Below are 13980 nucleotides of genomic sequence, written 5' to 3' on the forward strand. Positions count from 1 at the left end.
AAAAAAAAAAAAGAAAAAAAAAAAAAACACTTATTCGTCTTGCTTCTCTCTGATCCGCTGCTTCGCAGCATCTTCAGCCATAAATCGACGATACTCTAAAGCCACTGGATCTACTTCGTCGCTATCATTCCCAGACAATGCCATTGACAGCATCTCCCTACCTTTATGAACTTCAACTGAAGCCAGATCTCCAAAAAACAAATCCCATAGTTCTTCTTGCGGTACTACCTCGCCCTCGTCGCGTTTGCTGACCATTCGCCCAGATGCTTTTTGCAGTTCAATCGAGTTGCTGATATCAAGCTTGGCTTCTGTCAATCGGCTTGGAGTCGTACCGCCAGAATTAGTACCGTCGGTTTGCCGCAAAAGTGCTAAGCGGCGCTTCGTGGTGAGCGACAAAACCGATTCCTCAACCGTGCCGTCAATAGCATACATCCATACTGTAGTCGGTCTTGTTTGGCCAATACGATGAACTCTTGAAATCGCTTGCAGCTCAAGCGCAGTATTGAACAGCGGCTCACAAAGAATGACATGAGTTGCATTGATCAAAGTCAGACCAGCTCTTAAATGTCGTTAGCAAATTGTCTAAATCATGCAATAGCTTAACGTACGACTGCGATTTGGCGTGTAACAGGAAACAGGTCACATCGGAATCTCTCTTAAATTCGTCCATGTTTCTGTCCGTACTTGCATATCGGACTCCATGCATCAACATCGCCATACCGACAAGATTTAAAAATTCTGTAAACTGAGAAAACACAACAACTTGCACGTTAGGTTCGTTTTCTTTCAACCACAACATATGGCGAAGTAGCATGTCAATCTTGGATCCATACGAGCCAGACAGTTCAATTGCCTTGATTTTGTCAAGAGCCAGTTCACTCATGTCGGAGTAGATTGCTCGTGACAAATTCGAATGATGCGTTGAATGTGTTTTTTCTTCATTAACTCTAATCTCCGCAGGCTTGTATGAGATATTATAAATGTCTCGTGCTTTCAAGTTTCTTTTGCATATCGGACACGATTTATGAAACTTCCACCATCTAAAATTGTTAGTCCCCGGGCGAAGCATCCCTCACAGTAACTTACTCTAACATGCAATCGCGGCAATATTGATGGCCGCAAACAGTCAAAGATCCAATTTCAAACGTGCTTTGGCAAATGACACACGTCCGTTCACTTTCGGGTACGGTGCCGGCATTTCCTTTGACCGAATTACCTAAATGATCAAGATACCGCAATCTTGCATATGAAGCTTCAATCCGACTCAAAATTTTGTTCTCACGTGCCAGTGCAGTTTTGGGATACTTTTCGGCATCCTTGGGAACAAACTCCGCAACACCGTCAGAGATCTGCTGCAGCTGTTTGTAGTACTCAATTCGGGCGTTGTAGATCGATCGGAAAAATAGCTGTTCTTTGTTTAATTGATCCAAGCATTTCTTCTGTGCCACCATAGCCCTTCTGACTTTTTCAGTTTCCAAAGATGCAATCTCTAGTTCCATTTGGAATCTATGCCTGGTAGCACCAATTGCGTCATCAAACTCGTATGATAACTGCATAACGAGTCGCCTCATTTCATCGTGCACCAGCTTAAAATTTCCCAGCTCAGGTGAAGGTTTGACTTTTTTACGCTGGTCAACAAGCATCTTTGCCATCTCGGTTCGTTTGTCGAGCTGATTTTCTCGCTCAATGTCGTACTCAACAAGATTGTTTCTAACACCGTTTACGGCTTCGTTCCTATCGGCAAGCACTTGACGGATAGCTTCTTGATATGAAAAGCACTCTTCCTGCGCATCCAGCGACTCACCGTACTCTTCACCATCTGGTTCAGCATCACGATCAACAAGATTTTGACTTAGCAAAGAAACTACTTTCTCGCGCCATTCATCAAGAAGACCAGCCTGCTCATTTAATATCCCCGACAACTCCCGAAAACGGCTAACAATAGATCTGCTTTCAATGCCAAATTCGGGATCTTCAACAGATTCTATCTCAGGGATAACTGCAAAATCCTGCTTTTCTGCCATTGACGCAAGAGTATTCATAAGCCGTTGTGCTTTTTGTTCAGATTCTTGCAATAACTTGAAAAAAGTTTAGCTCGTATCAAAATAATAAACACTCATCACAAACCTCTCTTCTGACCTTCTCGGCTAGACTATAATATTCATCTTCAAGTTCTTTATGCTCCTAAGTTCACATTTAGTGTTGCGGCACAAACAAAATCCCCACAATACTTACCAGCTGAAAGTGAACACTAGCAACGAAAAATAAACAGCGGTGCTCCAACTCCAAAAAAACCCTGATTCTAGATCTCGCAGACTGAACCCTGCCTCGATGACTCTCCAATTCTTCTCGGTTTAGCTGTGTGTGCATCTGCCGTTCTTCTTGCTCTTCCAAAGTCACCTCGACAGGCTCTTGATTGACGACGATTGTCTTTGATTGGCTTTCAGACTTCACTTTAAACTTTTCCTGTCGTTCAATTTCTTCATTCAATTGTTTTCTGCACGCTGTCAAAACACTACGAATTCCTTCTAAAGCTTCGGCCCAAATTGCTAGAGCTTCTTCCGGGTGTTTATCCTGCTCTAAGACTTGACCGCGTTGAATTTTTGAACTCCAATACAATCGTTCATCGCTCAAAACTTGCGACAAAGCATTTTCATGCATCGCCTCAAGCACATCATTAACAGTTCTTAAAGGACCACCTCCAAGTGCACGACGATTACCCGTACCAATCTGTGGATGACAACAAGTTTGCCGCAACCTACCGAGCCATTTGCTCATTTTTGGTAGCTCATCTGCAGGATCCCAACCCTCTCTCGAAGGCGTTCCGTCAGGTTTGAAACCGCAGTCATCAAGAAATTCTTGAAACAAATGTCGATAATTGTTTTCCTCCACCGTCGAGAATGGGATTGTGAGTACAATGCGTCTTTGTGGAGGCAGATCAATGCTATCCTTCACCATATCCTTAGTATGCCGGATACTAAACTGATTAAAAAACGAGCAAAACTCAGTTGGGGAGTTACACAATCGCCCCCAAGTTAAAGACTGATGTCCAAAAATGTATGGAATAAATCTGAGGAATTGCAACAGCCCAGCTAAGTCCAATAACTCGTTTCGAATTGCAGTTCCCGAGACACCCCATGCATGAAATCGCGGAATCGTTCTTGCGACCTGTGCTGCATTGCCAACACCGTTTTCGACTAACTGAACCTCGTCCAACATGACACGCCAGAACTCAAGCTGAATCAGAGGACTTCGGAATACCTCGTACTTTGATTCACTCCGCATACTTCTACTTGGAAGTTTTTGCGTGTAGTGCAGTTCTCGTGCAATGACCGTGTATGTGGTAAAAACCACATCATACTTTTTGAGGATGTCCGCCGAAACTCTCTCCGTTTGATTCCATGCACCTTTGTACACAAAATACGTTAGTGTAGGGGCGTGCTTTTGCATCTCTTCTATCCATTGCTTTTGGATAGTAACAGGACTAATAATTAGCGTCGTTCGAACTTTCGTCACCGTGTCACCAGAATATAGGTCAACAGCTGGTTGGCCAATATCAGCCTCCGGTCTTCGGTTCAGTAGAATTAAAGCAATAGTTTCAAGCGATTTTCCCAGACCCATTTCTTCAGCAAGCAAAGCTTTTGCACCAGACCTTGCTACTTCTAAGTAGTCGGCACGAAGCTGAGCTTCGTCATTGCATATGAGTCCTAGTTCCGGCGCAATCCAGCAGGATCCTCGCTCAGAAGTAATTTCACTCCATCCCCATGGCGGAAATTTAATCGTTTGCTCGTCAACGTCTACCAGGTTACGGCCGTCGACAATTCGCTTTCCTTCTTGTTCCAGACACCACTGTACTGACTCTCGCTGATAGTCAAGTAAAGAGGTTGTAAGTTTTGGATGTTGAATAATTGGCGGTGTGGTAGTAAATTTGTGGTTACATATTGCCTGGTAAAATTGAACAGGAGTGACCTTGACATTGGCACGAGTGGCGCCCGTTGGGTAGGACCTTTGCTCTTTTGCCGGAATCAAACGACTGATTCTGTCAATGGGTAGCGAAGGAAATGCTCTATGTAGAAGTTGCCCAAATAAAGGGTGAACAGTCAGCTCTGTCGCATAGATAGATGGCATAGCTGATGAAGGCAGTGAAGCAGAGATGTCCAAGACTATTTGACATTGAGATTCAAGTTTGATTGCGTCTGATACCGATGACATATGTACAATGTACTCATAGTTGCTCATCTTCAAAGGACTACCAGAGAACAACAACCTTCTGTTTGACATAATGGAGGTATAAAGTTGAAAATCATTTAGAAGCTGGCCATAGTCTTTAAGGTCAACTTCTAATACAGTTTTGCTCGCTGTGACAACCTTCAATTGCTTTTTGACGTTATTCACTTGATATTTGCACTGGAATTTATAACTGCCTTCTTGAACTTTATCCCCTCCAGTAGCCTCCAGCAATGTGCTTGCTATTTCCTTACAAAAATGCGATGGTAGAGTCAAATCTACCGTATTTCGAAACAATACAAAGTCTTTGTTGGAACTTGTGCTGCTGCTGTCTGGCTCGCTTTCGTTCATAACACTAAAGCTTCCATTACTACTCGTACGCTGTCGCTTGGCACCACGCTGTCCATTGACGCCCAATATTTGCTGCTTGAGATTGCGGGAGATTACACTCGCATCTGCTTCATTAATCAACTCTGCTGGAATATTAAACACGCTCGAAGCCATTGTGTCCCCATCTAATCCACAGTCTTAAGCCAAGCAAACTGCTACCACCAAGCTACTACTAGCTACGAGCCAGCACAGTCAATGCCGAAATTCAGCGATTAATTGACAATCAACCTGCCAAAATCACCAAATCGATATTCAGGTAATATTTCATGTGAAAGTTGCAGCTTTCGTTTTTACATGCTGGTCGTACATAATACCCTAACCCCATTCCATTAGAAGGCCTCAAGCTTGATTTAGTTATTGTTAATCAACCTCATTAAGAGGTCAATCAGTGCTCACTCAGTGTTACAAGTAGTTAATATGTAAGTATCTGAAATAAGCTAATATTAATACTCCCTGAAACGTTGAAGAGCGTCAGGACGTGTTTCTTATAATGCTGGCGAATATACAGTACCAAACGACAAACTTCTGCACACACCAAATTTCCAGACCTCGAAAGGCAATTTTGTTAAAATATTTTAGTGAAATTTGATAAAGCAGTCGTTATTTTTGGAAATGTTAAAAGAATGAAAACGCGCATTGAAAAAGTAAACAGTAATTAGCAACGAATTTTGCTCCCAGTTCGGTACTAAACCCATTTATTGCTGACAGCTCAACAATGTACGTGAGCTGTTCGTACCATACGACCCAATTCAAACCAGCACTGCAGCAATTGACCAGTCTACAGTATCGATTGCAACGGATCGCTTTTGGTTGGATTTATTATCAGCTAGCAATGGTTACTATTAATTTAAGAACAAAGTCGCCAAAAGCGAAAATTAGCAGGCTTCCATCTACTTTGGAGCTCGACACCTCGGGCACCGTTAAGGATCTAACCCAAGCTATTAGCAAGGCTACTCATCTAGGACCGGAGAGAATCAGATTGACTTTGATTGACAACACTCTACTTGTGTCTGGAACGCCATTGGAAAAGTATGACTTGCAAGACAACTCAATTGTGTATGTGAAAGACTTAGGTAAGTGTTGTCTCTTTGATATTACAAGGGTCATGATATTAACGACATGAAGGATTTCAAATTGGATGGCAGACAGTGTTTTATGCTGAGTACGGCGGTCCAATTCTGTTACATCTAATCTTCTACTACTGTCAAAGTGCTATTTACGGACGTACTTTTGAGCACACGGCAACTCAGAAGGCTACTTTCTATATGGTAATGCTTCATTTCGCAAAGCGTGAGCTCGAGACTGCGTTTGTCCACAGATTTTCAAATGGCACTATGCCATTATTCAATTTATTTAAGAATTCGGCACACTACTGGTTCCTGTCCGGAGTTTCTTTGGGGTACTTTGTCTACAAGCCCAACTCAGTGCCAGATCTTCCAAACTACTTGTTCTATGGATTGATCGGGTTATGGATTTATGCAGAGGTTTCAAATTTCATTACCCATCTCATTGTTGCGTCTCTGAGACCAAGGGGATCAAGAGTTCGGAAGATTCCGTTTGGATACGGTTTCACGTACGTGTCGTTTCCAAACTACTTTTTTGAATCGCTTGGCTGGCTTGCGGTCACTTTGTTTACGAGAAGCTGGGCAGCGCTGCTTTTCTTCATCGTCGGCAGTGGGACCATGCTGGTTTGGTCTCTTAAAAAGCATGCGCAGTACAAAAGGGAGTTTGGTGACAAATACCCCCGAAACAGAAAGGCTATGATTCCGTTTGTCATTTAGACAAAAAATAACTATCATATGGCAAAAATGGGATCTCGTGCTGTACACATTATTTTCTGGCAAATCTTGTGGCCATCGCTTGGAGTTGGCTGAGCAGTCACATCAGAAGCCACACATTGACTGATGATACGATAACTAGAAAGGTTCCTATTTAGTAATAACATAATGCTTCCTCCCTGTATTTTTTTAAACAATTAAATCTATTGCAAATGGCCACGGTCAAGTCAAAATGTCCCAGAAAATGCACGTGACCAGGTTCAAGGGTTGCTTTATTCTTTCGCACCATGCACCGAAAATTCGGTTTTTCTAGTATAAACTTTTTTAGCATTTCGCTTGGACGCAATTAAGCAGACTTCAGCAGCAAATATAGAGGTTTGCTTGAGGAACTAGGAAGGAACTAGTTTTAGCATTTACACATCGGTGGAGGGAGGAAATGGCTTCAGCTTCCGTGGCTGCCCTAGCGAATTTGGACGATCTATCACAGGATCCTGCATTTATCGACCAACTCACGGCCGCTGTTACCGTTAGGAATAGCAAGTCTGGTAGGTTCAATGATTTCATATGTCGGTACTTTTAAAGCTGACACGGCAGCAGCAAAGAATGCTACAACGTATAAAATGAATGAAAACGAGGTACTATATAGTTTAGTTTAACCGCGTGAACTGACGCTCACAGTACAGTTGAACAATTTTGCCGTCGCGCAGCAGGAAGATGAAGAGGAAACTGTACTTGGTTAGTTGTTTACACTTAGCTGGTCTATGTTATTCGTGTTAACTTTTATAGCACGTGCTACTCGCAAGGCAAGCAAGGAACTGGCTGGTCTTATCGATAACCACGAAGATTACATAGGCAAAATCACGATACTACAGCAGAAGTATAGTGATCTGTTTCATGAAATGCGACGGCTCGAGAGGGAACATATCAAGTCTAAAAAACGGATAGAATTTTTGCAGAAAGAGAAGGAGATTGCCAAGATGGAAACAAAAAAGGCCGTGACAATGAGAGAAAAGTTAGAGAGTTTGTGCCGTGAACTTCAAAAAGAAAATAAGAGAATCGAAGTATGAAGCTGTGTATTGGAGTGCGTCGTAGAAGTTGACGCTAACATATTGTAGGAGGAAGGCGAGACCAAATTTCGACTGGAGAAAGCTAAACGTGAAGAACTCGTTGAGCAATGTGAGAATAAAATCAAAGATTTCAATTCAAAAGTGGAAGAACATAACAGGGAACTAAAGGCAGACTTTGAATCCAGAATTTGTGATATCAAAGCCGAGTTGGCAGCACACAAAGAAGAAAAGTTAAAAGAAGTTATTTATGAAGACGACGTATTGAAGGACAAACTGAAAACATTTTTCGAGCAGTATGATCTTCGGGACACTCAATTTCAGTCGGTCTTACGCATGAAAGATCTCGAGGTTCAAGTTTATATGGCAAGATACGATAGACAGAAAAAAATTGCTGACTCTCATGCTGTTGCCACAAAATTACTGGTAGATCAGGCATCTACGTTTCAGGAGACCGAAATGGAATTACGATCACAACTGAATGTTTATGTAGAGAAGTTTAGACAAGTTGAAGAGACGCTCAACAATTCAAACGATCTTTTTTTGACTTTTAGAAACGAAATGGAGCAGATGACCAAGAAAACCAAAAAGCTAGAGAAGGAAAATAAGCTGTTGACAAAAAAGAGCGAAATCATGAATAAAAATGTTTTGGAAATGGCAGATGAGCGCGCTGTGCAGTTAAAGGAAGCTGAAACAATGAAGAAACGCATGATCAAGTTGGAAAATTTGTGCCGCGCCTTACAAGCCGAACGGATTGCATTGGAGAACAAAATAACAGAGCTTGAAGGTGAATTGCACGAATCTTACGATGATGATGACGATGTCGAATACGATGATGAAGAGTATGACGAGAAAGACGAAGACATTGTGTATGACGGATACGATGCTGCGAGCGAAGATCATGATGTGGAGAGCGAAGGCATTTCCGGCTCTAACCAAGGTAACGAAGTTTCACAACACTCACAAGCCTATGGTCCGTCTGCTGTCGAAAGTGCTAGTTCTGGCAAACAAGGCTGGCTCAACGGCATTGTGGAAGGCGGTGAGCATCAAATGCACATAGACAGCGTCACGTATCGGGAGCAGGTTCGAAAGGCCGGGTAGTTTATTAACGATTCCTTCATATAGTTTTAACAGTTGCTAAGGTTTCTGTGTTTTGAAAATGAGCCGCACAGTATGTACATCTGCATAATAATTTACGTCTGTAGCGTTAAATGTTATTTCTGCTACTTTTATTCTTGTAATGATGGAGGTGCGCTACGTATATGCAGGAGGATTTGCACGGTTGTCTTGAACGCCACCGACGCAAACTTTAATCTGACGGCTGCAGATGATCCAAACTCTACTTGGTATCACCACCCCATCTTGAACGAAGTCTACTTCCAAAAGTATTTCTATTTTTCTTCAAACAATAAAAAGCTTGGAGAATTCTGTTTATTTTATATTTTTAAGTCAAACTGGGCTAGTAAGAACTTCGCAATGACAATTGAAAGCACGAATTTGTACAATCCGCAGTCAGAAGAGATCACCACATCACAAGCACTTGAGTACGAAGAGGCCTATTCTGCTCACAATTATCACCCATTACCAATTGTTTTTTCTTGTGCCAGTGGTGCTCATGTTTGGGATCCTGAAGTATGTTATTTTTTAAATTCAGATTCATTGGGACATTGGATCAAAGGATTTTATATTGGCGAGCAGCGTTATTAATGTACCTAGGGTAATGACTATCTTGACTTTCTGTCAGCTTATTCGGCAGTAAACCAAGGACACTGTCATCCAAAGATCATTGGTGCTTTGATTGAGCAGGCACAGAAGGTGACTCTTAGTAGCCGCGCTTTTTCTAACGACGTTTTTCCAAAGTTTGCTCGATATATTACAGAAGTATGATTTCGATTGAATGACATTTGTTATACTAATTGTACAGTTTTTTGGTTATGAAATGGTATTGCCTATGAACACTGGTGCTGAAGCTGTTGAGACTGGTCTGAAGTTGGCAAGGAAATGGGGTTATTTAAAAAAAGGAATTCCAGAAAACGAAGGCATTATTTTTAGTGCCGCGGACAACTTTCACGGTCGAACGCTCGGAGTTATTTCAATGTCCACTGATCCCGAAGCTAGAACAAACTACGGTCCATATCTTCGAAACGTTGGGCCAATTGTTCCAGGAACGAACAAACTGATTAGATTCAACCACATTGAAGATCTTGAAGAAGCTCTCAACGCAATTGGAGACAAAGTCGCGGGTTTCTTAATTGAACCAATACAGGGTGAAGCAGGTGTGGTTGTTCCAGATGACGACTATCTTCCCAAGGTCGCCCAGCTCTGCAAGAAGCATAACGTTTTGTTGATCTGCGACGAAATTCAGACAGGAATTGCCAGAACAGGCAAAATGCTTTGCAGTGACCATTATGCCATACAACCGGACATTGTACTACTAGGAAAAGCGTTGTCAGGAGGAGTTTTGCCTGTCAGCGCAGTGCTCTCGTCGCGAGAGATCATGCTTTGTATCGAAACCGGCACTCATGGCTCGACCTTTGGCGGGAATCCACTTGCCAGCGCTGTTGCCATTGCGGCGCTTGAAGTCGTCAGAGAGGAAAAGCTTGTCCAGCGAGCGCAAGTTTTGGGAGATAGGTTTAAGAGCTCTTTGAAAGAATTAGAAGGTGGCGTGGTTCAGGAAGTTCGAGGAAAAGGACTGCTATGCGCGGTTGTAATCGATAACTCAAAAGCAAATGGAAGAACAGCATGGGATCTTTGCCTATTGCTTAAGTCAAGAGGCTTATTGGTAATGTCAAATGATAGAATTCTTAATGCTGTATTAACAACCACTAGACGAAACCAACTCATGATAACATCATTCGGCTTGCACCACCACTGGTAATTACAGAAGCAGATCTTGAGAAGGGTATCGCGATTCTCAAGTCGAGTATTGTTGATCTGGGCACAGCAAAGATTGAGCATTGAGTATGAAGACAAAAAAATGGCAGACATATTGAAGTTTATGTGTAGAATGCGTGAGAAGCGATTGACACAGCAATTGTAAGCTATGAATTAATTGATTTCTTTTCGTTTCGAACAGTTTTCTATAGTTAAAAAGTGAAGAAATAAAAAAGTTACATAGTCAACTTTCAAGGGGTCGTTTTTGGGAGACCTTTGAAGGGATATTAGACACCATAATAACATAATAGACCTACAAGCTCCGGTACGCACGAGTTGACTAGTACTTGTGCCTGCCTCCTTTCTTCAAATCAATCTTAAGATCAATCTTAATTGCATGGTCCGTCTTTTCTATGCGTAGGAATCGTGCCCAATTGATCTGTTTTTACATTAGAGATCTGTATTGTTATTTATAGGAAGCTGTGGAAGCTCTTGCAGTAAATATCTCACTTTCAAATACCGACTTTTACGTACGTTTTAACTGGTGCAGTAGGATTCCCACTTGACCCGCATTCAATTGATTAATCTATTGCACTCAATTCAGAATGTTGAGCTCTGCTGTTTTTAGTGGTTCGTTTTGGACTCCGGACTATAAAACTGGTACGTTTTTTTTTGCCGGATTCTATCTTGCTTGGCCGGGCTGGAGAGGATAGAGGCTAATTTGTCATAGGTCTCGATGTTTTGTATAACAAACTGTTTCAAGAATTTGAAGAAAATCGCGAGATCATTAATTTGATGACTCAGCTGGCTCATGCCGAAAAAGCATACAGCGTCAGCTTGCAGAATTCAGAGGGCTCGTTACAGCCGTCGGCCAAAGGGTTTAAGCATGATCGAGGTGCGACGTTACGTCAAGCATACGAAGGTTTAGTGTACCAAATTTCAGACAAGGCGAAAGCGCATGCTCAGATTTGTGAAAGCGTGAAGGAGCAAGCAATAAGGCCTCTGAAGAAGTTTTTGAATGGCCACGAGGAGGAAGTGACGCGGTTACATCAATATGCTCTGGGAAATTTGAAGAACTTTGAGAAGCTCAAGATAGAGACAGACAATGCTGAAAAAGTGTGGATTACCAAGTCCAACGCTCTAGCGCGCTACCTGAAACAAAGTTCAGTCGAGGCAAACCAAGAGATCAGTGCTGAAAAACAGCAGCAGGGATCCGACGAAAAAACCAGGAATTCGGCAGCGTCTCCTTCAGGTTCTAAGAATTCTTTGCCGAGATTCGACGTCGATTATGACACCGATGCCGATATTATGTACAGCATTGGCGGTGCTGAATACAACAGACAGCAAGTTGGTGTTTTGCTGGGTGACATGATAAGGTCGATTCCGAGGGGTGATCAGAAACAGTCAATCATCGGAACGTATCGCGATTGTTCGAGTGGTGACTCAATCACGCACTGGATCTTGAACAAGACGAATGCAAGAACGGTGGCGGCAGCAGAGGAGTTCGGACAGGATCTTGTTGACAGTGGGTTTCTCCGATTTGTCCTTGGATTAGGTAACGAGTTTCTCAACAGCTCGAAGAAGTTCTATCAGTGGCAGAAGGAGGCGTTTGTATTGGCTGGCCTCAGACCCACTCTGGTCTCTAGAGAAAGTATTGGCGGTATTCAAGAAACACTTTTAAATTTTGTGAACGGTAATGGCGAGCAAAGACCCGAGGAATCAACAAAAAAGCGACTTGAACGAGAACTTAAGGAGGCCGAAGTACGGTACAGAGTTCTAATTCGCAATCTGGATATAGTCCGATGCACTCTTGAGGAGATCTTGATGAATCAGTTTAGACTCGTGAAGGGGCATGAGATTCAACGAATTGAAGTCATTAAATATCACTTGAACCTTCTTGCCGGAATTCTGGACAATTCTGTCGTAAGAATGCGGCACTTTACTGACGTGGTTGTTAAGTTGCAGGAAAGCATTTCGCCTGAATATGACTTGCGTTCCATGAATGAGGAATACCAAACTGGTTTTTTTGCGCCTCAGGTCAAGTACTACAAGACCTCGTATAAGCGAAACAACTTGGAGCAATTTTACGGCGTTCCTCTGTCTATCAGACTGAATGACGAAGAGAGGCCGATACCGTACATTGTGGTTGCGATTTTGAAACATTTGGATCAACGGTACGTCGGGCTTAAGGACGATACTGAGCGAGAGAACGTATGGATTAATTATGTGTCGTTGACAGACATTCACAAGCTGCGTCAAGAGCTGAATGAAGTGTCGTGGTCTGTTCGTGGCCCTGAGTCTGGCGCAATTAAGGATTTGCTTGAGTCGTACAGTCCGCTTGTGATTGCGAACGCGTTGAAACTTTACTTTTTAGAGTTGCCCGACTCGCTCGTTGGAGCGAAGCAGTACGATACTCTTAAAGAGTATTATCACCAACGATCATCGGACGTGGATAAGAGGATTAACGATAACGAAAGTTTGTTGGCGCCGCTCGTGACTATACTTGAGAAAGTGGATGATCACTCATTAAACACGTTGCATGATCTTCTTGCTCATTTATCTAACTTCTTAAAAACTCTTAGTGCTTCAGAGAATTACACTCGTGAACTTGCGCATGAATTTGCCAGAAGTAAGGCAAATGAAATTTGGTTTGTGTATAGAGCTAATGTATTGTAGTCATTCATCGTCCAAAATTACAAAGCAGAGAGACCGTTGGTGACACACATCCGTACAGGCTTGTGTTGGATTTGCTCCACCATACAGATTATATATTCAAAGAGTTCAAAGAACGTCGAAAGAATGAAGTTTCTGGCCGACAAAGACAGCCTAAGTCTATGCCTGCGACGCCACCGGTGAATGGAGTCGAGGAGTCGACATTACGGTTGCCCAGTCCGCAGCCGATGAATCTGACCTTGACTCCGTCGTCAAGAAATAGACTGCCGATCGCATCCAGCGTGGCAACAACGCAGCCTGAATTTTTAAGCGCCGAGCTGATTGAGCATCAAATCGACAACAGTGAGCCGGTGGACAGTGATGTACAAGTGCTTACTGATGCTACCGGCGACGACAACGACGACGAGGAGGATTCGAATCCAAGTGATAAGGTTGCTACGCCGGTGGTTGTAAGACATTTAGTCGGTGAGGACGAGTCTATTTCTACGAATCTTGAGAGCAGGTTTAAGGGTGTACAGTTGATTGACCCGCCAATGGATGATGACGAGGACGATGACGAATAAGAATTTTTTTGGGTGTATTTTCTTTCGTAACGATAAAAAGTGCAATTTATGAGTTTTGAGAATATGTGAGGAAATGGCTCAGTCGTTAGAGTCCGCTATTTACTCTGGTTCGGGTGCAAGCCGAGTACGAGCGAATGAGTTACAACGGTAGACGCTGTTAGATTTGGTAGTATGTAACAGAGGATGTCGACTCGGTGAAGACGAAACTACATGTGGCGAATACGAATGCGAGTGCGAGTGCGAGTGCGAGTGCGAGTGCGAATACGAATGCGAAGAGAAACAAAGAAAAGAACAATTTCTGTACGCAGAACCAACAATTAATGTTTTATTTGTCTAGGAAATTAACTCACAGAAAATGTCATATCATTTAATATAGAATTTTATCAAGTTATTATATAAAATACACCGAGA

At 42.6% G+C, this 13980-nt stretch overlaps 5 protein-coding genes across 5 annotated transcripts; 4 read left to right on the forward strand and 1 right to left on the reverse strand.

Annotated features, from left to right (window-relative positions):
• Positions 1-30: 30 nt before the first annotated feature.
• On the reverse strand, positions 31-4731 carry V1512DRAFT_249358 (SNF2 family N-terminal domain-containing protein; the record flags this gene model as incomplete). Its single annotated transcript, XM_066914609.1, has 5 exons — positions 31-559; positions 609-1040; positions 1087-2078; positions 2128-2184; positions 2236-4731. 5 exons carry the CDS (start codon positions 4729-4731, stop codon positions 31-33), a joined length of 4506 nt encoding a protein of 1501 aa, XP_066769929.1.
• Positions 4732-5377: 646 nt separating this feature from the next.
• Positions 5378-6604, forward strand: V1512DRAFT_229049 (3-oxo-5-alpha-steroid 4-dehydrogenase-domain-containing protein). The gene is made up of 2 exons (XM_066913909.1): positions 5378-5690; positions 5743-6604. Exons 1-2 carry the CDS (start codon positions 5450-5452, stop codon positions 6396-6398), a joined length of 897 nt encoding a protein of 298 aa, XP_066769930.1. The 5' UTR covers positions 5378-5449; the 3' UTR covers positions 6399-6604.
• Positions 6605-6629: 25 nt separating this feature from the next.
• V1512DRAFT_266570 (myosin-like coiled-coil protein-domain-containing protein) lies at positions 6630-8691 on the forward strand. Its single transcript, XM_066917119.1, has 5 exons — positions 6630-6940; positions 6993-7030; positions 7079-7130; positions 7182-7456; positions 7511-8691. The coding sequence occupies exons 1-5, from the start codon at positions 6832-6834 to the stop codon at positions 8558-8560; spliced, it is 1524 nt and encodes a 507-aa protein (XP_066769931.1). The 5' UTR covers positions 6630-6831; the 3' UTR covers positions 8561-8691.
• A 2-nt stretch (positions 8692-8693) lies between these two features.
• On the forward strand, positions 8694-10626 carry V1512DRAFT_266573 (pyridoxal phosphate-dependent transferase). The gene is made up of 4 exons (XM_066917120.1): positions 8694-9091; positions 9176-9340; positions 9384-10241; positions 10289-10626. The coding sequence occupies exons 1-4, from the start codon at positions 8936-8938 to the stop codon at positions 10418-10420; spliced, it is 1311 nt and encodes a 436-aa protein (XP_066769932.1). The 5' UTR covers positions 8694-8935; the 3' UTR covers positions 10421-10626.
• A 312-nt stretch (positions 10627-10938) lies between these two features.
• Positions 10939-13569, forward strand: V1512DRAFT_254756 (uncharacterized protein; the record flags this gene model as incomplete). The annotated part of the gene is made up of 3 exons (XM_066914786.1): positions 10939-10993; positions 11064-12962; positions 13010-13569. 3 exons carry the CDS (start codon positions 10939-10941, stop codon positions 13567-13569), a joined length of 2514 nt encoding a protein of 837 aa, XP_066769933.1.
• Positions 13570-13980: the final 411 nt, after the last annotated feature.

Source organism: Lipomyces arxii (assembly GCF_038497795.1).
Source record: "Lipomyces arxii strain Phaff 12-163 unplaced genomic scaffold V1512scaffold_19, whole genome shotgun sequence".
Taxonomy (NCBI): Eukaryota; Fungi; Ascomycota; class Lipomycetes; order Lipomycetales; family Lipomycetaceae; genus Lipomyces; species Lipomyces arxii.